The sequence below is a fragment of the Oncorhynchus mykiss genome, chromosome 19 (assembly GCF_013265735.2).
Source record: "Oncorhynchus mykiss isolate Arlee chromosome 19, USDA_OmykA_1.1, whole genome shotgun sequence".
Classification (NCBI taxonomy): domain Eukaryota; kingdom Metazoa; phylum Chordata; class Actinopteri; order Salmoniformes; family Salmonidae; genus Oncorhynchus; species Oncorhynchus mykiss.
Window position 1 is genome coordinate 58,414,491 of NC_048583.1, and position 26,988 is coordinate 58,441,478.

General features: G+C 42.0%; 1 protein-coding gene across 1 annotated transcript in view; it reads left to right on the forward strand.

The window, feature by feature from the left end:
* LOC110498192 (MAM domain-containing glycosylphosphatidylinositol anchor protein 2) overlaps window positions 1–26,988 on the forward strand; it is a 184,163-nt gene that overhangs the window by 31,947 nt on the left and 125,228 nt on the right. Inside the window, exon 2 of the mRNA XM_036955189.1 lies at window positions 22,644–22,783. Coding sequence (XP_036811084.1) covers window positions 22,644–22,783 — 140 coding nt within the window. The remainder of the gene's footprint in view (window positions 1–22,643; window positions 22,784–26,988) is intronic.

Sequence of the window (26,988 nt, forward strand, 5' to 3'; positions counted from 1 at the left end):
TCTGATTTAAGAGACCTAAGATAAAGTAGTCTGATTTAAGAGACCTAAGATAAAGTAGTCTGATTTAAGAGACCTAAGATAAAGTAGTCTGATTTAAGAGACCTAAGATAAAGTAGTCTGATTTAAGAGACCTGAGATAAAGTAGTCTGATTTAAGAGACCTAAGATAAAGTAGTCTGATTTAAGAGACCTAAGATAAAGTAGTCTGATTTAAGAGACCTGAGATAAAGTAGTCTGATTTAAGAGACCTAAGATAAAGTAGTCTGATTTCTCATCCAAGCCTGAACGTCTGAGAAGGTAACAGTGACTGTGTTCCTCTATCAAAGTGCCCCATCACTGATACAGCTACACTGGGAAACCTTAGTAAATTTCAACGTGTTTTAATGAATACTGTATAGCCCCAATTAGGTTAGTTGAAGGGTTATATGCCAATTGCTTTTTACCTGCATTTCTGTATTCACAACGCCACAGATTTAGTGAATCTTGTTCCAATCTGCACGTGCGCATGCACACACACACACACACACATACGCACACACACTTACATACACACACACACTGCCTCTGCCCAGCAAAGCTCTCCAAATATAGTTATTGAAATGCTGATCCCTGTTGACTGTTGCCCCCAGTGGCCTTACCCACAACATCTGCTGCTGTTTTCAGAGCTTTCTGTTCAGATAAAACTTTGTGTTTTTTTTTTTTCCCCAGGATGGAATGCCAGGTGTTCAGTTAGAACGAATGAGGAAAAACATAAAAGAGAAACGCCACAGCCTGTCAAGGGCATCTACAGCGCATTCAGAAAGTATTCAGATCTATACTCAATCTACAGCGCATTCAGAAAGTATTCAGATCTATACTCAATCTACAGCGCATTCAGAAAGTATTCAGATCTATACTCAATCTACAGCGCATTCAGAAAGTATTCAGATCTATACTCAATCTACAGCGCATTCAGAAAGTATTCAGATCTATACTCAATATACAGTGCATTCAGAAAGTATTCAGATCTATACTCAATATACAGCGCATTCAGAAAGTATTCAGATCTATACTCAATATACAGCGCATTCAGAAAGTATTCAGATCTATACTCAATCTACAGCGCATTCAGAAAGTATTCAGATCTATACTCAATATACAGCGCATTCAGAAAGTATTCAGATCTATACTCAATCTACATCGCATTCAGAAAGTATTCAGATCTATACTCAATATACAGTGCATTCAGAAAGTATTCAGATCTATACTCAATCTACAGCGCATTCAGAAAGTATTCAGATCTATACTCAATATACAGTGCATTCAGAAAGTATTCAGATCTATACTCAATCTACAGCGCATTCAGAAAGTATTCAGATCTATACTCAATCTACAGCGCATTCAGAAAGTATTCAGATCTATACTCAATCTACAGCGCATTCAGAAAGTATTCAGATCTATACTCAATATACAGCGCATTCAGAAAGTATTCAGATCTATACTCAATATACAGCGCATTCAGAAAGTATTCAGATCTATACTCAATACACAGCGCATTCAGAAAGTATTCAGATCTATACTCAATATACAGCGCATTCAGAAAGTATTCAGATCTATACTCAATCTACATCGCATTCAGAAAGTATTCAGATCTATACTCAATCTACAGCGCATTCAGAAAGTATTCAGATCTATACTCAATCTACAGCGCATTCAGAAAGTATTCAGATCTATACTCAATATACAGCGCATTCAGAAAGTATTCAGATCTATACTCAATCTACATCGCATTCAGAAAGTATTCAGATCTATACTCAATACACAGCGCATTCAGAAAGTATTCAGATCTATACTCAATCTACAGCGCATTCAGAAAGTATTCAGATCTATACTCAATCTACATCGCATTCAGAAAGTATTCAGATCTATACTCAATCTACAGCGCATTCAGAAAGTATTCAGATCTATACTCAATATACAGCGCATTCAGAAAGTATTCAGATCTATACTCAATCTACAGCGCATTCAGAAAGTATTCAGATCTATACTCAATACACATCGCATTCAGAAAGTAGTCAGACGCCTTGACTTCTTCCACATTTTGTTACGTTACAGCCTTATTCTAAAATAGATAAAATATTTTTTTCCCCCACATTAATCTACACTCAATACCCCATAATGACAAAGCAAAAAACACATTTTTAGATATATATATATATATATATATATATATATATTTTTTTTTACAAATGTCTTACAAATAAACAACAGAAATACCTTATTCACATAAATATTCAGACCCTTTGCTATGAGACTTGAAATTTAGCTCATGTGCATTCTGTTTCCATTGTTCATTCTTGAGATGTTTCTTCAACTTCATTGGAGTTCCCCTGTGATAAATTCAAATGATTGGACATGATTTGGAAAGGCACACACCTGTCTATATATAACGTCCCACAGTTGACAGTGCATGTCGGAGCAAAAACCAAGCCATAAGGTCGAAGGAATTGTCCGAAGAGCTCAGAGACAGGATTGTGTCGAGGCACAGATCTGGGGAAGGGTACCAACACATTTATGCATTATTGAAGGTCCCAAAGAACACAGTGGCCTCAGTGGAAGTTTGGAACCACCAAGACTCTTCCTAGAGCTGGCTGCCCGGCCAAACTGAGCAATCAGGGGAGAAGGGCCTTGGTCAGGGAGGTGACCAAGAACCTGATGGTCACTCTGACAGAGCTGCAGAGTTCCTCTGTGGAGATGGGAGAACCTTCCAGAAGGACAACCATCTCTGCAGCACTTCACCAATCAGGCCTTCGTGGTAGAGTGTCCAGACGGAAGCCACTCCTCAGTAAAAGGCACATGACAGCCCTCTTGGAGTTTGCACAAAAGGCATCTAAAGGACACTCAGCCCATGAGAAACAATATTCTCTGGTCTGATGAAACAAAGATTAAACTCTTCGGCCTGAATGCAGCATTGCTTCCCATCCAAGCTGACAGAGCTTGAGAGGATCTGCAGATTAGAATGGGAGAAACTCCCCAAATACAGGTGTGCTAGGCATGTTGTGTCATACCCAAGAAGACTCAAGGCTGTAATTGCTGTCAAAAGTGCTTCAACAAAGTACTGAGTAAAGGGTCTGAGTACTTATGTAAATATAATATTTCAGTTTTTTATTTTTAATACATTTTGTTTTTGCTTTGTCATTATGGGGTGTTTTGTGTAGATTGATGAGTGGGGGGGGGGGATGAATACATTTTAGAAGGCTGTACCGTAACAAAATGGAAAAAACTCATGGGGTCTGAATACTTTCCGAATGCACTATATACGACCTATACTTCATATTTTAGTTCTTACTTAAAGCCCAATCTGTCCCTTTTGTCCAACTAACATAGTTTTATTGAATCTTATCACCCAGCCATGCCATAGAGGAAAAACAGCCAAACATGTTTGAATAATTCACGAGGTAGCCCAATAGAAACTATTCCCGTTTTCCCATATTGATCGTTGCCAGTAATGTCCCCACCGGCTCACCGAAAATACAGCAGGATGTATAAAGCGAATTTGCATTTGAGGTCGACTTTAGGCGGTTGCATTAACTTGTGTTGTAGTACGCCAATTTCCCGACTGGAGCTGTCCTCATGTCTCCACTCCAACGGATGTGGCTGAGAGCATTTGTCAATCAAACCCCTGATCTAATCATCACCTTTCATGTGGACAGCATGCTGCAGTATTAAGGGCTTAACCGTCTCTAAGCCCTACTGTAAGCTGCTTTGCTGAATTTCATTACTGTCTTCATCATGATCAGGTGTAGTATTAAAAACAGTTCCTCCGTGTTTCGGGGGGGGAGGGGGGCTGATTGGTTGGTTAGTTGATTGGCTTTGTTTCGGGGTGGGCTGATTGGTTGGTTAGTTTGGCTGGCTGTTTTTCAGAGGGGGCTAATTGGTTGGTTAGTTGGTTGGGATGGGGAACTTTGATGGGGGGGGGGGGGGGGGCTGATTGGTTGGTTAGTTGATTGGGATGGGGAACTTTGATGGGGGTGGGGGGGCCATAAAACATGTGAACTCATCATGAGGGGCCGCAGTGGCTTGTAAGGTCTGCGTACCCACACATGCAGTCAACTGATTTGTGCACTCAATTCATTTCTGCACTTGACTCTCTTAACTAAGTGCAATATACCAGGAGTCCTCCCAACTTGTGGGCAAAACATTTTATTGGCCCCCGTTTTGACGGGGGAGAGAAACATGTACGTTTAAAGTACATTTTTGACATGGTGCGGAGAGAAAATGTTGCATGTTTTATAACAAATTTCATGCAATTCTCATTATTTTGCCAGGAGGCAGAGAGACAATATTTCAGTTCTACAACTAATTTCCTGCAATTATATCCTTTTTGCCATAACTTCTTGCATGTGAATGTAATATCTGAGTGAGAGTGACTAGCAAAGTCAATGGGGGCCCACATTTGATTTATTTATTGGGTCGGAGGCCCCTGTTTTTGGAAATTGATCCACAGACCTACAAAAGGCAGATTTCAATTCACAGTAATATTTTGTACTCATTTCACCAAAACACATGTAGACATGTAGACAGCTCAATTCTGATCTTTTTTTTCACTAATTGGTATTTTTGACCAATCAGATCAGCTCTGAGAAACATCTGATCTGAAAAGATCTGATGTGATTGATCAAAAGTTGCCTGATGACTCAAACTGAATTCTTCCGCTGCTCTAGGTTCTCGGCATACTTCAGTCTGAGACTGCCATCATTGAAGTCTTTTGTGGTGATGATAAAATGAGGGGTGTTGTACACACGTTTTCAGCGATTGAATCATCTCTAACCAGAGTATCAAAGCCAATGATGAATTGTCAAATGCTGCTTTACCCTGCTCTGGCCCAAAACATCGGTTTCTGGGACCAATCAGAACAGTTAGAGTGTGTTTGCATTCTAGAATCTTCGAGAAGGTACTCAGCTCCACACTCATTGAGGAGAAGAAACTAATGTCCGTGGGTGTGGCATAGTGTTTGGCCGGAGCAAGTAGTTTGGGTAGCCAGACAAGGTCAAAAGCCCAATTCTGTCTTAACGCAGCCTTAGTTATTTCCTATGACTGCATTCTGATTCAACCTGCTTTTTGAAGTATAGTTGAAATGGCCTCTCATGATGAAGGACTGTACAGAATTGTATTTATGCCCCCTTTTGTGTCAAAAATGATTAAACGTTCAGAGGAAACTGCGGAACACTGATCTTCAACCAACTGGGTAAACGATACCCACTGAGATTCTAAATTATGTATTATGTATTCTCCTATTTTGTAGGAGTATTGGCAGCCTTGGCTCTGATGGGATGCATAATACACACACACACACACACACAGCTGTGTTTTCGTGAAATTTCAGGTCTATTTGGAGTGTAAAAATGTTTCACCACTAAAAATTATATCTACCCTAACCCTGAACCTAACCCCAAAAACCCTAAACCTAACCCCAAAACCCTAAACCATAAACCTAGCCCTTAAGCTTAAAATAGCATTTTAACAAATTCAGGACCTGGGGTCTTGATAATGTAGGAAAGAAAGTGCACACACACACACACACACACAGCTCAGAGTTCAACACCATAGTGCCCTCCAAACTCGTCACCAAGCTTAGGACCCTGGGACTGAACACCTCCTTCTGTAATTGGATTCTGGACTTCCCGATGGACTGACCCTAGGTGGTGAGGGTAGGCATCGCTGACCATCAACACAGGAGCCCCACTGGGGTGTGTGCTTAGTCCCCTCCTGTACTCTCTGTTCCCCCACAACTGCATGGCCACGGACAACTCCAACAGCATCATTAAGTTTGTTGACAACATGAGGGTGGTTGGCCTGATCACCGACGACGATGAGACAGCATATATGGAGGAGGTCAGTGACCTGGTAGTGTGGGGCCAGGACAACAACCCCTCAGGCAAGACCAAGGAGCATGCCTCCATCCACGTTGACGGGGCTGCAGTGGAGTGGGTTGGGAGCTTCAAGTTCCCTGGTGTCCAAATCACTAAGGACTTAAAATGGTCCGTACACATATGGACAGTCGTGAAGACGGCGCGACAGCACCTCTTCCCCCTCAGGAGGTTGAAAAGGTTTGGCATGAGCCCTCAAATCTTAAAAAAGTTGAGAGCATCTTGACTAGCTGCATCACTGCTTGGTATGGCAACAGCAGCACCCTCGATCGCATGACGCTACAGAGGGTGGTGCGGACAGCCCAGTATATCACTGTGGCTGAGCTACCTGCCAAGACCTCTATATCAGGCAATGTGAAAAGGAAGGCCCGGAAAATCGACTCATGCCGCCCAAGCCATAGACAGGGCATCAAATCTGACACCAACAGGATCCTGAACAGCTTCTATCCCTAAGCCATAAGATTGCTAAATAGCTAATAGAATGACTATCTGTCTCTGTGCACACTCACAGGACTCTACACACTCACTGGACTCTACACACTCACTGGACTCTACACACTCACTGGACTCTACACACTCACTGGACTCTACACACTCACTGGACTCTACACACTCACAGGACTACACCCACTCACACACACATACAATCATTATATACGTTGCTGCTACTCTGTTTGTCATATATCCTGATGCCTAGTCACCTTACCCCTATACATACAGTACTGTATCTACTGTATGTATCACGCCAGTATCCCTGCTCATTGTACACTGAACAAAAATATAAACGCAACATGTTAAGTGTTGGTCCCATGTTTCATGAACTGAAATAAAAGATCCTAGAAATGTAAGGTATCTGTGACCAACAAATGCGTATCTGTATTCCCAGTCATGTGAAATCCATAGATGAGGGCCTAATGAATTTATTTAAATTGACTGATTACCTTATATGAAATGTAACTCAGTAAAATCTTAGAAATTGTTGCATGATGTGTTTTATATTTTTGTTCAGTATAAATCTGGTACTGGAACTGACCCTGTATATAGCTTCCTTACTTCTCCTGTTCTTATTTCTTATTCTTATTTTTAGTGTGTTTTTCTTTTACCTTATGTTATTTGTATTACTACATTGATATTGATTACTGGACTGTCGGGTTGAGAGCTTGCAAGAAAGGCATTTCACTGTACTTGTGTGCGTGACATTGAAACTTTAAACACACACACACACACCCTCCTCATCACATGCACTGTGATGCATTCATACTGATCTGTTGGGGGTTGTCCTAAGGGTCTGATCTAACGGTGGTAGGCCTAAGGATCTGACGGTGGTAGGCCTAAGGATTTGACGGTGGTAGGCCTAAGGATCTGACGGTGGTAGGCCTAAGGATCTGACGGTGGTAGGCCTAAGGATCTGATGGTGGTAGGCCTAAGGGTCTGATCTGACGGTGGTAGGCCTAAGGATCTGACAGTGGTAGGCCTAAGGGTCTGATCTGACAGTGGTAGGCCTAAGGGTCTGATCTGACGGTGGTAGACCTAAGGATCTGACGGTGGTAGGCCTAAGGATCTGACGGTGGTAGGCCTAAGGATCTGACGGTGGTAGGCCTAAAGATCTGACGGTGGTAGGCCTAAGGATCTGACGGTGGTAGGCCTAAGGATCTGACGGTGGTAGGCTTAAGTCTATCACAAGGTTCTGATCTGACTGTGGTAGGACTAAGGGTCTGATCTGACTGTGGTAGGCCTAAGGATCTCATCTGACTGTGGTAGGCCTAAGGATCTCATCTGACGGTGGTAGACCTAAGGGTCTGATCTGACGGTGGTAGGCCTAAGGATCTGACAGTGGTAGGCCTAAGGATCTGACGGTGGTAGGCCTAAGGGTCTGATCTGACTGTGGTAGGACTAAGGATCTGACTGTGGTAGGACTAAGGGTCTGATCTGACAGTGGTAGGCCTAAGGATCTGACAGTGGTAGATCTCAGGGTCTCATCTGACGGTGGTAGGCCTAAGGGTCAGATCTGATGGTGTGCTGAGAAGAGATGGCACTGTGACAGCTCCTGACAGCGGAACTTCTCTGTGAGGTCTGTCAGATTTTTTTCTTATTATCAATGATGGCCTGGGAACGGTGGGTTAACTGCCTTGTTCAGGGGCAGAACTACAGATTTTTACCTTGTCAGCTCTGAGATTTGATCTTGCAACCTTTCGGTTACTAGTCCAACGCTCTAACCACTAGGCTACCTGCCACCCCAATGAGACGGTGATGAGTTGCTCTCTGTTCTGTGTGATGGCGTTTAACACTTAACACCTCCAACTGGGCCAACTATTCCATGTCCTATATCCCCCAGAGGACTGGAGTGTTGCGTTAGCACCGACAAGGATAAATCTGAGGCCGACCCAGACAGGGCGCCATTCAGCAGGGCACAGTGTTGTATACGTTCACATATATGTGATATGTATAGATATCATATAGACGTGTATTATTTACAACAAACATGCCTATCTGACAATGTAAATTAGAATAAGCTATTTTCATGACATTCCGATCTGCGACGTTCCAAGTGTGTGGTTGTGAAGTCACATCCATAACCATGGGGCAAATGTTAGGTCAAAGTCAGATCGTTGGTTTGTGTATGCCGAGGAGCTGTGTGATGCCTGGAAATGTTTCCTTCGTGTCTTGCAAGTCCTATGGGATTTGCTGAGCTGTCAGCGTATGAACAATAGTCACATCAAAGAAGGTTTTCATTGTAGCCCGATTTAAAAAATACAATTTAAAAAAAGCCCTGCTTTGTATTATTCTTATACAGGCCTATACTCCTGGCATCATCTGGAGTTGGTCAGGAGGGTTATCTGCAACGTCCTGGCTGTTTCACCTCACTGAATACACCCACTTCTGCTTTCACAGCTGACCAGAGTCATCCTCTCCTGACCATTGACTCTGGGTTGTAAATGGCCTACTTGTCGGTCAGTCGTACACCTTCCACACGCTAACCCAAAGAGCACAGATGGAATTTACAAGCATTCTCCTGTGAGCAAATTCTAACAAGGTAATACATCTTTGCTACGTCAGCCTTTTCCCCCAGTTGATGGGAAAATAACCATGCTGGGTCCTTGTTTACTGACAGCATGGGCTTAATGAGGCTCTGATGACTTTATGTGCTCCACAGCACTGCAAGGCTATAGCAAGCACAAGCAGAGTGGCACAACAACGTCAACGGAATGGCAAATATTGCTCTATTAGGGGGAAAATAAGAACAGAAACAAGCTTATTCACAAGTGAATAGATATTGAAGATGCAATGAACATGTATTATGGTTGTGATATTGCCTATGGTACAAAGACGGATAGAGAGCTGGTGCTGCAGCAGCAAATAGGATGAAGGAACTCTCAAATTGCTGTGTCATAGGCCACCCATTCATTAATTTCACATCTCTATCACAAAACACCCACATTCAGTACTCTGGTAGTGTATGTATTAACAAACAACATGTGGTCTACACACTGTATATTGATAACATCATTAGTCTACACTACAGTACTGCATATTGATAACATCATTAGTCTACACTACAGTACTGTGTATTGATAACATCATTAGTCTACACTATAGTACTGCATATTGATAACATCATTAGTCTACAGTACTGCATATTGATAACATCATTAGTCTACAGTACTGCATATTGATCACATCATTAGTCTACAGTACTGCATATTGATAACATCATTAGTCTACAGTACTGCATATTGATAACATCATTAGTCTACAGTACTGCATATTGATAACATCATTAGTCTACAGTACTGCATATTGATAACATCATTAGTCTACAGTACTGCATATTGATAACATCATTAGTCTACAATACAGTACTGTATATTGATAACATCATTAGTCTACACTACAGTACTGCATATTGATAACATCATTAGTCTACACTACAGTACTGCATATTGATAACATCATTAGTCTACAGTACAGTACTGCGTATTGATAACATCATTAGTCTACACTACAGTACTGCATATTGATAACATCATTAGTCTACACTACAGTACTGCGTATTGATAACGTCATTAGTCTACACTACAGTACTGCGTATTGATATCATTAGTCTACAGTACAGTACTGCATGTTGATAACATCATTAGTCTACACTACAGTACTGCATATTGATAACATCATTAGTCTACACTACAGTACTGCTTGTTGATAACATCATTAGTCTACACTAGAGGTCGACCGATTAATCGGAATGGTTCAAGTTTTCATAACAATCGGAAATCTGTATTTTGGGGTGCCGATTTGCCAAATGTTTTATTTATTTTTATTTGTAATACCTTTATTTAACTAGGCAAGTCAGCTAACAACATATTCTTATTTTCAATGACAGGCTATGAACGGTGGGTTAACTGCCTTGTTCAGGGGCAGAACGACAGATTTTCACTTTGTCAGCTCGGGGGATCCAATCTTGCAATCTTACAGTTAACTTGTCCAAAGCAATAGCGACCTGCCTCTCTCTCATTGCACTCCACAAGGAGACTGCCTGTTACGCGAATGCAGTAAGCCAAGGTAAGTTTCTAGCTAGCATTAAACTTATCTTATAAAAAACAATCAATCATAATCAGTAGTTAACTACACATGATTGATGATATTACTAGATATTATCTATCATGTCCTGCGTTGCATATAATCCGACTGAGCATACAAGCATACAAGTATCTGACTGAGCGGTGGTAGGCAGAAGCAGGCGCGTAAACATTCATTCAAACAACACTTTCCTTCGTTTTGCCAGCAGCTCTTTGTTGTGTGTCAAACATTGCGCTGTTTATGACTTCAAGCCTATCAACTCCCGAGATGAGGCTGGTGTAACCGAAGTGAAATGGCTAGCTAGTTAGCGCGCGCTAACCAGAGGGACGGAAGCTATACTGTTTCACTGGCAATACTAAAGTGGCTATAAGAACATCCAATAGTCAAAAGTTTATGAAATACAAATGGTATAGAGGGAAATAGTCCTATAATTCCTATAATAACTACAACCTAAAACTTCTTACCTGGGAATATTGAAGACTCATGTTAAAAGGAATCACCAGCTTTCATACGTTCTCATGTTCTGAGCAAGGAACTGAAACGTTAGCTTTCTTACATAGCACATATTGCACTTTTACTTTCTTCTCCAACACTTTGTTTTTGCATTATTTAAACCATATTGAACATGTTTCATTATTTACTTGAGGCTAAATTGATTTTATTGATGTATTATATTAAGTTAAAATAAGTGTTCATTCAGTATTGTTGTAATTGTCATTATTACAAATAAATAAATAAAAAAAAGCGGCCGATTTAAATCGGTCCTCCAATAATCGGTATCGGCGTTGAAAAATCATAATCGGTCGACCTCTAGTCTACACTACAGTACTGCATGTTGATGACATCATTTGACCGGTAAATGTTTATCATCACAATGTGCTCTTACAGTAAAGGCTCCAAAACCTCTGGACTGTTACATAAAAATCTGCTCTCAGAACATCTGGAGTCTTGTCACCCCTGGAGCTAGGTCATAACATCCACATGTAGACGACTGATGGCGACTCTACACCGACTGAATCTGAACTTACTGGAGCTAAGGAGACATTAGTTGTGGTGCGGATTGTGCAAGGAGAGAAGTGCACAGTTCTCTGAATCAGGGCCAAAAGTGGACGAGTCGATTCAGAATGAGTGATTGCGGTTGAAGAATGCACTGGAGCTTATCGTCGGTTCGTTCACCTGCTTGTATTTGCATGTAGAAAAGGGAGAGAACTCTGTGTCACACAGTAAAGCCCTGGAGGTTCTGCTTTGTCATCAGTATGCTTGACAGGATATTACATTCATTTGGCTCAGCCTCTCCATTCCTCAAAGTTCAAGGCACGGGACAAATGGAAAACAACCTTGCCTGCCTCCTTACCAAGATCTTGGATGCATTTTGAATTTCAAATAAAACTTCCCTGGGTTATGAATTGCTTGTGACATTAAGCCTATTTTACAATGGATTTGCTTATTAAGACTCTCTCATATTGACCAGCAGCGAAGATAATGCAGGCCCTGGAAACAAGATTTGCCAAGCTTCCATTCAGCCGCACAATAACCCCTATGGAATTAACGGCTCTGTAATGACCCCTATGGAATTAACGGCTCTGTAATGAAACGTAATGAGTCATTTTGCTGCTCTTATTCAATTGCCACTTCAAAGCACGAGGGGGAATTCCATCAGGCGGTTCCCCCGCGGTGCCTCCTCCAAGCAGTACACACATTCCCCAACCCCATTTTCTCCCATTACACATCATGAGACTCAGAGACAGTCTCTCCCAGCCACCGCCTGCCGGGTCCAGCTATACCTCCTAATCATCTTTGGCTTGTCCAGCCAGCGATGGTGCCGGAACCCGAGGAGCAAACCAAGCGTGTGGGCCCGCCTCTCCGTACTTAGCATCTCCATGTGCTGTTGGGTAAACGGTCAGGAGCTTTTCCCAAAGCTGGGGGTGGGAGAGATTAAAGCATTAAGGGAAAGGGGATATAATATGGATCTGTGCTCTGCTACTCTGCCCTTCCTCCCAGAATGCTGTTGTAATGCATTGGTTTAGGGGGTGGTGGGTGAAGGAGATCCAGGGAGTACAGGCCAGGTTGGCAGGCTAAGCCGAACCGCAGTCGGCCCATGTGGCAGGAGCAGCCGGTGGATGTGGCGTAGTCCCCAAGCAGTTGTCCTGTCATGTGTATCTAAGTGATTATCAGGAATGGCAGCGGGCCGCTTCATCCAATCAGGGCTATTATCCTCCTGGCCCCACTGTTGATTAGAGTGATTGAGAAGATAGAGAGGAGCTCACTGTAAAAAGGGGATTGCAGGTCCAAATGGGGCTGTGTGTGTGTGTGTGTGCGTTTGTGTGTGTGGACCCATTGTGACCCAGTCCAGCTAAAACACTCGCTAGCTTTGACAAAGCTGTGATTTGTGTCATTCATTGTAAATATGTAGATCTATTTCCCATCCCCATGTATTTCTGGTTGTTGCTCATACAAGTTTGTCGTTGGTTAATGGTTTCTGTATTAGTTATTTTTTTAGAGAAGCAGTAGTACTGTCCCACTTCTGCCATCCTGGGTCTAGCTAGCTCAAAGTGATAACCATTAGCCAACTCGGTTGCCACTGTGCAGAGTTAGAGTAGAGTGACTGTGTTTATCCCTATTATTCTTCTGGTACTTGGTTTGTCACTCCCTCCGCTGCTTCTGAAACACTCAGATGTCTGTTCACTTCATGTCAGAGAAGTGAGTCCAACAATTACGCCACCAAAAATATGACAGATGCGAATGACAGTGTTTAATTAAATGAAAACAAATCCTTTTGAAAGCTGAATTTGATATGCAAATGAACACAATTCTGTTCAGCGATGATGTTGCTGTTCGTCCAGACATTCAATTTCAATTTACTGCAGAGTTCATCTAGCTACTGTATTGAAGTTTCAGTGACATATGCAGATCTAGCTTCATGAATAAGACATCGCATGGATCCCTTGACCTCAAATATTTTTAACTTCTCCTGTATCCATGATGGGTTGCAGTCAGAGGTAGAGAGATGGGTTGTAGCCAGAGGTAGAGAGATGGGTTGTAGCCAGAGGTAGAGAGATGGGTTGTAGCCAGAGGTAGAGAGATGGGTTGTAGCCAGAGGTAGAGAGATGGGTTGTAGCCAGAGGTAGAGAGATGGGTTGTAGTCAAGAGATAGTGAGATAGACAGCAAGTCTTATACCATGATGACTGCACCAAAAGTGAACTGCCAATCATGTTCTGGCTGCTTGAATGATTGAACCTTCCCAGAACCCCACACAGACGGCTTGGCACTGATAGAATGTCAGACTTGGAAAGAAGAAAAACATTTGAGCTGGCTCAAAACACTAGCCTTTAAATCCAAGTTATTCAATTTGGATCCACATGAAAAAATACTATGGTCTAAATACTGTAGTATTACTATATTTATATACACTGTAGTGTTTTTGTGGACATGACTGTAGTGTACTATAAAGGAAAGGGAAAGGGGGGATACCTAGTCAGTTGCACAACTGAATGCATTCAACTGAAATGTGTCTTTTAACCTAGCATAGTATTTACTGTAGTGTTTTTGCAGACATGACTGTAGTATACTATAGTATTCACTGTAGTATTTTTGCAGACATGATGGTAGTGTTCTGTAGTGTATTTGCGAACATGACTGTAGTAAATGTAAGGGTGTGGTATATGGCCAATATGCCACGCCTAAGGTGTTGTTCTTATGCAAGATGCAACACGGAGTGCCTGGATACAGCCCTTAGCTGTGTTATATTGGTAATAAACCACAAACCCCTGAGGTGCCTTATTGCTATTATAAACTGGTTACCTCTGCAATTAGAGCAGTAAAAATAACTTTTGTCATACACGTGGTATACAGTCTGATATACCATAGCTTTCAGCCAAACAGCATTCGGGGCTCGAACAACTAGGGTTAGCTAAAACTACCAGACTACGATAGTTACTGTTTAATGAGGAGAACACCTCAACCAGAACATGAGACACACAGGTTTGTGACAGGCCACCTATTGAGTTGGCTCAACAGTTCTGAGCAATGCAACAGACCAGACAACTCAACATAGCAAAAATGTTTATGACAATTGTAACATCTAAACTTCGAGAGGTTCTAGGCCCATTTAAAGGGAAACAGTAGAGGCAGATATAAAGAAACAATATTTTTTTTAAAGCTTAGAGGATTAGGTTTGCTTGTTTGACAGGTAGCCTAGTGGTTAGATCGTTGGGCCAGTAGCCGAGAGGTTGCTGGATTGAATCCCCGAGCTGACAAGGTGATCTGTCGTTCTGCCCCTGAACAAGGAAGCTCATTCACGGTTCCCTGGTAAGCCATCATTGTTAATAATAATTTGTTCTTAACTGACTTGCCTAGTTAAATAAAGGTCAAATAAAATACAAATAATCAAGACAGCATGGTCACAAAATGGTTGCTCACAGAAACAACCCAACAACTTATATTCGAAACACACAAATCATCTTCCAGGTACAAAGCCGGAACACCAAGGGGTGCTTTTATACATTTTCTGCACGTCCTCCCCTAAAATAGGGGCCCAGGGAAACTAACCAAAACTTTGGTTCCTAGTCTGTCACACATTCTTCAGTTACAAGACTGATTGAGGTTCTGGTTCTGGTGATGGTGATACCTATCTACTGTGGAACTCTGGGTGAAGAGCAGGCGGAGGCAGAGATGCACTTCAGTCGAAGAGTCTTTCTAGATTCAGGTACTGGAGATGACACATGGCAGGAAATGATTGACAGTTGTTGACATGAGGCTCGTCTTGAATGGAGACTTGGTTGGCTTTGCATGGAGTATGGTTTATCTATCAATCAAATGTATTTTGTAGTAACCTGGTATATTTATGTTTACCAATATATGGCAGTATTGACTACAGAAGATGTCATATGCTGAAGCAGTGAAGAAAGTAGAGGAGGATGGGTCAAGGGTTTGGGATTCTGAGAGGATCCCTATGAGTAGTAGATCTGTGCCAGAACAGAGGGATAGGCCAACGAGTGATATACTTTATGCTTCAGTAAGGTTGGCTTGTTAGTGTTCATAGCAATGGTTATGAACTGTACCACAGAGATGAAACACAAATGACAGAAAATAGATGTTGTGGTGGCAGCTGCAGAGAAGTATTTGGGTATACAAGTTTTGACTTCAGAAGGTTTACAGGGTGTGTTGGGTGTTGGTGTCCTGTTCTCCCAGGCTGTTGGCATGGTGCAGGAGCAGATGGGGTCAAAGTAGTGGAAGGGGGGAGTAGGTTTTTAATGAATGGATTGTATCACCAAATATCATGGATTTATATTATAGTCCAGTTGTGGGTGGTAATGCAGCATATTGGATGCCAACCACTGTTAAACCACAAAGAAGAAGAGGAGAGAAACGTATGAAAGCACCCCTTGGTCATGCTCACGTGAGAGCTTTGTACCTGGAAGGTCCTTTGTGTGTATAGACTGTAAGTCATTACTGTTGGTTGATTTCTGTGATTAACCATTTTGTGACCATGCTGTCCATGAATAAATGTTTGGAGTGTGGTCGACTGTTCTGAATTGTATGTGTTCAGTTTGACCATCACTGAGTTTATTCACGTGACAATATTCAAGATGTTCATTATGTAAAACCACTGCAATAATGTCCTTTTGTTTTCAGTTGGTTTGTTTGGAGAGGCTTTGCTGGTTTGAGGTCCAGGCAGTTTATTGGCAGTGCCCTCCAATAGTGACCCTTTATTAAGTAAAGTCATTTGTATTTCTAAAGAAATATTGTTTATGTAAATGCAGTGGTTAACTGTTATTTATTTTCTACCATCAGAAGAACATTATTGTTTGTTCTTAGTCCTCTTGTGAACTTGGTCAGCTGAACACTGTTGTATTTCAGAAAGCTATATAGCGGAAGTAACAGATCAAAGCCATTTTTGTGTACTCTTGTTAATGTGCGTTATTTCTGTCAAACAAGCTAATCCTATAAGGTTTAAACAACTTTGTTTCTTCTTGGGCCTCCTGAGTGGCGCTGTGGTCCACTAGAGATTCTGGGTTAGAGTCCAGGCTCTGTCACGACCGGGAGACCCATTGGGCGGCGCACAATTGGCCCAGCGTCATCCGGGTTAGGGGAGGGTTTGGGGAGGGTTTGGCCCGGCAGGGATGTCCTTGTCCCATCGCGCACAAGTGACTCCTGTGGCGGTTCAAGCGCAATGCACGCTGACACGGTCGCCAGGTGTACAGTGTTTTCCTCCTACACGTTGGTGCAGCTGGCTTCAGTGGGCATTGTCAAGAAGCAGTGCACGTTGGTTGGGTTGCGTTTCGGAGTACACACGGCTCTCGACCTTCACCTCTCCCGAGTCTGCACGGGAGTTGTAGCGATGAGACAAGACTAACTACCAATTGGATACCACAACATTTGGGATGAAAAAAGGGGTAAAAAATAAATAAATTACAAAAAAAAGTTGTCTGCCTTTGTACAGTTTTCCTTTGATGGGCCTAGAATCACTAACGTTTAGATGTAATGCATTTTTGTTTACTTTTTGCGAAGGTGTGTTGTCGGCTCCGTTGCATTGCTCAGAACTGTTGACCCAACTCAATGGGTGGCCTGTCACAAACCTGTGTGTCTTAATGTTCCGGTTGAGAAAATGCCAAGAGTGTGCAAAGCTGTCATCAAGCAAATAGTGGCTACTTTGAAGAATCTCAAATATAAAATATATTTGGATTATTTCAAACTTTTTTTGGTCACTACATGATTCCATATGTGTTATTTAATAGTTTTGATGTCTTTACTAGTATTATACAATTTAGAAAATAGTAAAAAATAAAGAAAAACCCTTGAATGAGTAGGTGTGTACAAACTTTTGACTTGTACGGTACATGTACATATTGCCTCAATTACCTCAACTAACCGGTGCCCCCGCACATTGACTCTGTACCGGTACCTCCTGTATATAGCCTCACTACTGTTGTTTTATTGGTGCTCTTTAATTATTCGTTTTTTAATTATTATTTTTTTTTACCTCAGTTTATTTTAGTAAATCCTTTCTTAACACTTATTTTTCTTAACTGCATTGTTGGTTAAGGATTTGTAAGTAAGCATTTCACTGTAAGGTCTACACCTGTTGAATTCAGTGCATGTGACAAATACTATTTTATTTTGAACTGGTGTAGAGTCTTATGTTCTGGTTGAGGTGTTCTCCTCATTAAACCGTAACTGTTGTATCTTATGTTCTGGTTGAGGTGTTCTCCTACTGAGGTGTTCTCCTCATTAAACAGTAACTGGTGTAGAGTCTTATGTTCTGGTTGAGGTGTTCTCCTCATTAAACAGTAACTGGTGTAGAGTCTTATGTTCTGGTTGAGGTGTTCTCCTCATTAAACCGTAACTGTTGTATCTTATGTTCTGGTTGAGGTGTTCTCCTACTGAGGAGTTCTCCTCATTAAACAGTAACTGGTGTAGAGTCTTATGTTCTGGTTGAGGTGTTCTCCTCATTAAACAGTAACTGTTGTATCTTATGTTCTGGTTGAGGTGTTCTCCTATTGAGGTGTTCTCCTCATTAAACAGTAACTGGTGTAGAGTCTTATGTTCTGGTTGAGGTGTTCTCCTCAGTAAACAGTAACTGGTGTAGAGTCTTATGTTCTGGTTGAGGTGTTCTCCTACTGAGGTGTTCTCCTCATTAAACAGTAACTGGTGTAGAGTCTTATGTTCTGGTTGAGGTGTTCTCCTCAGTAAACAGTAACTGGTGTAGAGTCTTATGTTCTGGTTGAGGTGTTCTCCTCATTAAACAGTAACTGTTGTATCTTATGTTCTGGTTGAGGTGTTCTCCTACTGAGGAGTTCTCCTCATTAAACAGTAACTGGTGTAGAGTCTTATGTTCTGGTTGAGGTGTTCTCCTCATTAAACAGTAACTGTTGTATCTTATGTTCTGGTTGAGGTGTTCTCCTACTGAGGAGTTCTCCTCATTAAACAGTAACTGGTGTAGAGTCTTATGTTCTGGTTGAGGTGTTCTCCTACTGAGGAGTTCTCCTCATTAAACAGTAACTGGTGTAGAGTCTTATGTTCTGGTTGAGGTGTTCTCCTCATTAAACAGTAACTGTTGTATCTTATGTTCTGGTTGAGGTGTTCTCCTACTGAGGAGTTCTCCTCAGTAAACAGTAACTGGTGTAGAGTCTTATGTTCTGGTTGAGGTGTTCTCCTCATTAAACAGTAACTGTTGTATCTTATGTTCTGGTTGAGGTGTTCTCCTACTGAGGAGTTCTCCTCATTAAACAGTAACTGGTGTAGAGTCTTATGTTCTGGTTGAGGTGTTCTCCTCATTAAACAGTAACTGTTGTATCTTGTGTTCTGGTTGAGGTGTTCTCCTACTGAGGAGTTCTCCTCAGTAAACAGTTACTGGTGTAGTGTGGTAGTTTAGCCATTTTAGTTAACCCTAGTCGGCAGGTGTTACTACAGTCATGTCCGCAAAAACATTACGGTAAATACTGTAGTATACTTCAGTCATGTCTGCGAAAACACTACAGTGAAAACTATAGTATCTAGTAATACTACAGTAATTAGACCATAGTATACTCTAGTATTTTTTTCATGTGGGTTAGCTGTAGCTGTTGGGCCACAATGGAAATACATTTTAAATACATTTTTTGTTTGTTTGTTATTCTCAAACAAATCTCTAAATGCGTTGTATCCACATTTGTGGTTGTATTGTGTTTTTAAATAGTCAAATAATATCAAGGGATACTACAGTGTGGAGTATAGCATACTACACAATTCTATAGTAAGCACTACACAATCGAGGGAGAACCTCAGAGGAAATCCCCGGCATGAGCTCCCCAAGGACAGCTCAAATGAAAACAGCATTGACGAAGCTAGCAGCTAGCAGTAAAGCTAGCTAGCAGCCAATCGATATAAAAATGATTTAGTAAGCACTACACGATTGAGGGATACTTCAGTGTGGAGTATAGTATTCTACAGTATACTAACGTTTACAACAGCATTCTGTAGAATTGTATAGTAAGTACTATAGTAATCTGTAAAAAAATGTTATGTGGGCGAACGCAGGCTACATGAACACACGTCCAAATTGTTTGCCTCTCTTTTCTCCGAGGTCGTTTTATTCTATTCAAATCCACACGAGACGTGTTTCCATATGTTAAACCCTGAACATATGCTACTCACTGAACCAAGAAAATGGGTACCCACGTCATTGTCATCCTATGGGGCCATATTTTGGTGAGGCATGCTACAGAGAAGACTGACATCACAGGACGGCCACATTAGCAGAGTCATGTGAGGGTGGGGGAGGGGGGGAAGAGACTCATTCTCTAAAAATAGACAATAGAAAAGTAGGTCAGGGTACATTGCAGGCAGCTGGCACACAGGAAGTACAATACTTTAAGTTTTTCCCTTTGTTGTGTAATCCGATGGAACAGCCTTAACCTTTAGCTCGTTAGCTATTTTGGGCCTGTGCTTTTTAATTACCATAACCCCCCCCCCCCCCCCCCAATATCAGTAGAAACATATTTTCCCGGCTCAAAAAGTTTTCTTATGTTGCGTTATGGCCTCCCAATACACATTCTCAACATTAAATCCATTATTTTCATTTCAAACAGCACATTTCAAACACATTGCAATGAACTACTCTACTCTGCACGATAGGAGGCTACCTCAATAAGAATAGTAGAAAATTACATTAATTTCAGAGCTACTTGGGGGAATGACTCATGAGTATATCATTGAAGCTCCAGCTCTGTGATACTGAAGGCTTCAGTTCTGGCTGTTCATATGGGGGGGTGGGGGGGATCAATATTGGAAACATCCCGGCTCGTCGGTCTCCCGTGCACAACTTTGTGAAGTCTAATAAGATACGTTTTTTTTTTTTATCTCTCGTTTCTAAAGATGAATAATATCCTTGGTTTATTGTATATATCTTGCTCCTCTCAAATCGTCTGTGCTTTACATCAGCTGGGGAGATGCAGGGAACTGCACCCGGGTAACATTGTGTGAATCAGCAGAGGCAGACGTTTTTCCTGAACAGGAGAAAAATTAATTGCCCTAGTTATATGGACTGTGACTTTAGCCATACCTCTGTTTCAGTGTAAATCAGTGACGCCTCTCAACACGTCAAACCAATCAAATGCCTTGCTAGGGCGGAGCTCCAAAAGGTGCTCAGCAGATTAGTGCGGTAGGAGTAAACAGTGCTTGAGGGCAAAACATTTCAACAAAACTCGCAATTTACTGCGTTGTCAGCGCGTTGGTTTTCACAGCATTTCGCTGTTATTTCACAATGATCTAAAGCAGAAATGGTCTACAATGCTGGCCAAATTAATATTTTTCTGAAGTGATATTTGGCTGTAAAGGCTAGCATGAGGGATATGTAGCTTTCCACAATGAGGTTGGTTTTAAGAAAAGTCAGCTAACCTTGTAAGCTACCTAGGTATAACTAACTAGCTAATTCCTATTTCTCTCACGATTCTAAAGCCAACATTAAAAAAAATAAAAACCGCATATTGTTGACCTAAAAGTTTAGCTGTGTTAGCCCAGTCTCTAGTTTTATCTAGTGATGCATAGAGCAACCATGTACTGTCTATGGGAACTTCAATCATTTTGCTAGCAACATTTGCCAAAATGAATTAAATTAAATGAATCTCATAAAATGTTACCTGTAATGCTCGTCTCCTTATTTTCATACTGTACCGAAATTACAAGGGTTGGATTTGCACAATTTTTTTTTATGTCAGCACTTAAAAGGCATGTACAAAATGTGGTATATAGTTTGCCTCATATACGTTGTCTACTGGTATAATTTTTAATTGTTTACATGTTGAGCTGTATGTTCTCAATGTGTGAGTTTGGCCATGCTCTGCTTCAGATGACAGATGCCCATAAGGCCAGTAATTCCATCATACTGTATTGGAGATGCATGACATATGATAAGCTGCAAAAAATGGATTCCCACAGCTGAGATACCGAGAGAGAGTGACAATCAAATCAAACAGATTGGTGATCTTGCAACAAAAAGGAAATGTTGATTTGAGAACACAACACAAAGGCACATTACAGACATAACCCCTTCTCTTTGTTGCAGGATTGGGATTAATCAACATTGACACTAGTTCATTTTGCATAATATTTTAACAATTAAAAACAGTTTTAAAGACTTCACTTCAAAGAATCAATACTTCATCACTTCAAAATGTACAAATAAGCTAACTGGTATTTAAAGATTAGACATGTTACTCTAAACAAAAATAGATAACTGAGTGGTAACAAGTAGGTTATTAATACTAAAGCATAATTTCAGGTGAACAATAAGAAATCCATACCAGCGGTGGCCAACCTTCCTCCCCTGATCCCTGATCTACTGGGTGAGCAGACTTCTATACCAACCCAGCAATAGCACACTTGATTATCAACTCATTTAGTTTGATAAGTTGAATCAGGTGTGTTATTGCTAGGCTGGAATAAAAGTGATTTAGCTCCCGAGTGGCGCAGCGGTCTAAGGCACTGCATCTCAGTGCAAGAGGCATCATTACAGTACCTGGTTTAAATCCAAACCAGTACCTGGTTTAAATCCAAGCTGTCCCTGATTGGGACTCCCAGATGGCGGAAGCACAATTGGCCCAGCATTGGCCGGGTTTGGCTGGGGTAGGCAGGGGCGGCAGGGTAGCCTAGTGGTTAGAGCGTTGGACTAGTAACTGGAAGGTTGCAAGTTCAAACCCCCGAGCTGACAAGGTACAAATCTGTCGTTCTGCCCCTGAACAGAACTAGCACTTGAAACTAGCATTGGCAACAACAACTACCCAGATGGAAAACTGTGACGCACACAACACATTGTGCCCCTTCTACACACCTTGGAAATTGGAGACATTACAAACATCAAAATGTAAACATTAGTGAATAGACTAGCCAGATTTACATTTGCTATCAAAGAGCATTGCAGTAGCTAATTAACTTTACATATCTGAATTGCTACCCCACAGTTAGTTTGTTAGCTAGCTAGTTGAAGTTGTTCACAGATAATTAGCTGTCGTGTCAAAAGCCTGTCACAAAAAAAAAGGTCTCCAGATGTGTTTACATTTCAGCGATTGTCATTTAAACCACTTTTCCACCTCATTGAAAAGTATTGATATGACCAGTTACATCTGTGTTTCTCATTGAACCTGACATTAATTTATTTGATATTTTCTTCGTCAACAGCACCTCCTACAGTCCGAATCATCCATTCTGGCCATGCATGCAACGTCGAGGAGGAGCGCTATACCGAACGCGTCTACACCATCCGGGAGGGAGAGACCCTGGAGCTAGCCTGTCTGGTCTCGGGCCACCCTCGACCTCAGGTGAGATCCTCACTGCACTATCCCCAGATCCAGTTGACTGACAGCCTTGTCTGTGCCATATCACTAGAATGACTGGAACGGACATTACCATTCAAGTCAACTTTTTGTGATGGATGGACCAGCGACAATATTGAGTTTACCCATGACTGTACCAGTCAAGTTGCCGTGGTCTGAGCATAAAATTTGAGTTACTTGGCCTCCCGAGTGGCACAGTGGTCTAAGTGCTAGCTTTGCCACTAGAGATTCTGGATTTGAGTCCAGGCTCTGTCGCAGCTGGCAGCGACCGAGAGACGCATGGGGCAGCGCACAATTGGCCCAGCGTTGTCCGGGTTTGGCCGGCAGGGATATCCTTGTCCCATTGCACACTAGCGACTCCTGTGGCGGGCCGGGCGCAGTGCATGCTGACACGGTTGCCTGGTGTACGCCGCTTCCTCCGACACATTGGTGAGGCTGGCTTCCCTTATGTGGGCATTGTGACAAGTAGCAGTGCGCTTGGTTGGGTTGTGCATGGCTCTCGACATTCGCCTCTCTCGAGTCCGTACTTGAGTGAGAAAGCAATGAGACAAGACAGTAACTAGCAATTGGATATCACGAAATGGGGGGAGAAAAAGGGGTAAACATTTAAAAAAAAAAATAGAATTAGAATTACTAGATCAGACACTAATTTAAGTCAACGTTGCTTGAAGGGTGTACCAGTCAAGTTGCCATGGTAACTAGCATTTCTATTTGTACGGCTCCTGTAAATTCTCCACCTCTTAGACTTCCACTCCACTGCCATAAATTTGCCGGAGCTGAGTGGCAGGGCGTCGTCAAGCACTCTCAGTCGCAAGGCCTCTTTAAGTCGCGGCACGCTGTTCCGTCCAGGTCTTTCCATGTGCAAATGAGTGCAATCAGACCGAGTGAAGAGGAACTCCCCATTGGTGGGGAAACGGCCACAGGAGAAATCATCAGATGTTCTCTACTACAGAACTACCCAGGGAATAAAACATTTACACTAAAAGCGAGAAAGAGCTGGGAAAAAAAACGAGTGCATACTACATTTCTCATGGAGTCTTCATGAATGCGTGTGATAGTCATCTTTTATTACTCAGCATAGTTAAGTGAATGAATGGTAAAGGCATACATGGAGTTGACACAATGGATGATGAAGATGGGGGGGTAGGGTCACTGAGGGTGGAATGTTTTATTGTAGGATTGGGTATGTGATGTGCTTGGACCCTGATGACAGATGGTTTCATTCATCTCCACTATATTACAGTACAGTTCCACAGTAATGAATTGACTGAGGTCCAATTGTCCAACCTATGCGACCACAGAGAGATGGCACCATGGCGGCTTACAATGAAGCCGGGTACTATACTATAACACCATTTCATTGGGTGGATGGACTTCAAACACGCTGTAGATTTCCAGAGCTTGGCTTCTGGGGCTCGTCACTGATGGAGCAACGGGGCACCATCCAGCCCTGGCATCGACTGCCTTGTCCCCCAACTGACAGAAGTGTTAGCCTGCTAAAGCCAGGGGTGTGCCAGCCAGAGGCACAGAGCCATAATGCCAAGAATATTGTTCTTATCTGCTGTTGTAGACTCTACTGTTGTAGACTGCTGTTGTAGACTCTGCTGTTGAAGACTCTGCTGTTGTAGACTGCTGTTGAAGACTCTGCTGTTCTAGCTAGGTCAAATTATATGTTCATTCCACATTTTCCACACTTTTTTTGCTACAGACGCAAGATTGAGAATGCTTTTTTTTTATTACCCTCAGCGATGAGCATTATAATCTCCCTTTTCCAGAAGACTAGGTTCCATCGACATTTGCTTCAAGACATTTTGTACTAGGTTGCATTTTTGTACTGTTGCAATAGATTTAAATATATGATTAGGCTTTTGTCTATTTGTTTGAATGGAACTTCAACATAGGGAGGTTTTTCTAGGATGTTCCAGAGAGACAACAGATAATATAGTTTTAGGAGGGGTCTTTGGATGAGCCTGGCTCCATGCATGTGTAAAATGGAGCCCCAAATGTTTTGACCTCCTCCAAAGTGCAGTGTTAGACCATGTGGGTTTTGGTGCTAAATCCGCCCCAACAATTTACTGTCATTCAGACAAAACTAGACGATTGCAACCCATGACTGTGTTTAGCTCAGGACACGATCATAAGTACAGTATAACGCCATGAAGTCGTGGCCAGTGAAAGATTTACTTTCATTCAGACAAAACTAGACGATTGCAGCACAGGACTCTGTGTTCAGTTGTGTTCAGATCGGGGACATAATCAAAGTGACACATGCCATGACTGGTAGTGGTGGCTCTATTGATCCGTCGGTGGTATCTGTTCCAGCCGCTGACACATCGTCAGACTAATGAGCGCTAATGGCCCTTCATGTTTTATCCCGTTAAGTGGTGTGCCAGTCTAAATGGGCTCTGGAGGATACTTTTTAAAAGGCCAAATACTATTGGGAATAATGTTATGGATAGTTGTTGTATATTTCTTCCAGGAGTCAGTAGCATACTACTACTGGGAATGTAGCATGCTTTTCTGCTTCAATGTCCTCACTAGCATACTACTGGGAAGCGCACTTCTTGCCCAGTCTGACGCTGGAGGGGATGGCTGCCCTCTTATCGGCTCTTAACCAACCATGCAATTTTTTTTCCCCCGGGTTGTTTTTAACTTGTTTTGTACATAATGTTGCAGCTACCGTCTCTTGTGACTGAAAAAAAAACTTCTGGACATCAGGTACTGCGATTACTCACCACAGATTAGACGCAGAGTTTTTCTTCAATGAGTCGGATGGGAGGGATATACTCCAGACGCACGAGCAGGAACAGATCCCCGTCATTCGCTGGAGAAGGAAACTGAGATTTCGCGGGAAAAGATCTGGTAGCTAACATTCCATCGCTGGAAAATACATGGGATGAACTGGAAGCACGTATATCCTACCAACGGAACAGTAAAAACTGTAATATCTTATGTTTCACCGAGTTGTGGCTGAACGACAACATTAAGAACATACAGCTGGTGGGTTACACAGCAGCCTCTGGTAAGAAACGGGGCGGGGGCCTATGCATATATGTAAACAACAACTGGTGCACAATATTTAAGGAAGTCTCAAGGTTTTGCTCGCCTGATGTAGAGTATCTCATGATAAGCTGTAGACCACACTATCTACCTAGAGATTTTTCATCTGTATTTTTTGTAGCTGTCTTTTTACCACCACAGATCGATGCTGGCCCTAAAACCGCACTCAATGACCTGGATACCACCATAAGCAAAGGAAAACAGTCATCCAGAGGCGGCACTCCTAGTGGCCGGGGACTATAATGCAGCGAAATTTAAATCAGTTTTACCTAATTTCTATCAGCATGTTACATGTGCAACCAGAGTGAAAAAAAATTCTAGACCACCTTTACTCCACACACAAGCTCTCCCTCACCCTCCATTTGTCAAATCTGACCATAATTCTATCCTCCTGATTCCAGCTTACAAGCAAAAATGAAAGCAGGAAGCACCAGTGACTCGGTCTATAAAAAAGTGGTCAGATGAAGCAGATGCTAAACTACAGGACTGTTTTGCTGCACAGACTGGAATATGTTCCTGGATTCTTCTGATGGCATTGAGGAGTACACCACATCAGTCACTGGCTTTATCAATAAGTGCATCGAGGACGTCATCTCCACAGTGACTATACGTACATACCCCAACCAGAAGCCATGGATTACAGGCATCATTCACACTGAGCTAAAGGGTAGAGCTGCCGCTTTCAAGGAGTGGGACTCTAACCTGGAAGCTTATAAGAAATCCCGCTATTTTACCTTTATTTAAGTATGCAAGTCAGTTAACTTCTTATGGTATAGGGGACGCTTGCGTCCCACTCTGCCAAAAGCCAGGGGAAATGCAGCGTGGCAAATTCAAATAAATGATATAAAAATCTAACTTTCATTAAATCACACATGTAAGATACTAAATTAAAGCTACACTCGTTGTGAATCCAGCCAACATGTCAGATTTTTAAAAGGCTTTTCGGGGAAAGCATAAGAAGCTATTATCTGGTGATAGCATAACAGTAAACAAAGAGTGTAGCATATTTCAACCCTGCAGGCGCTACACAAAACGCAGGAATAAAATATAAAACATGCCTTACCTTTGACGAGCTTCTTTTGTTGGCATTCCAATATGTCCCGTAAACATCACAATTGATCCTTTTGTTC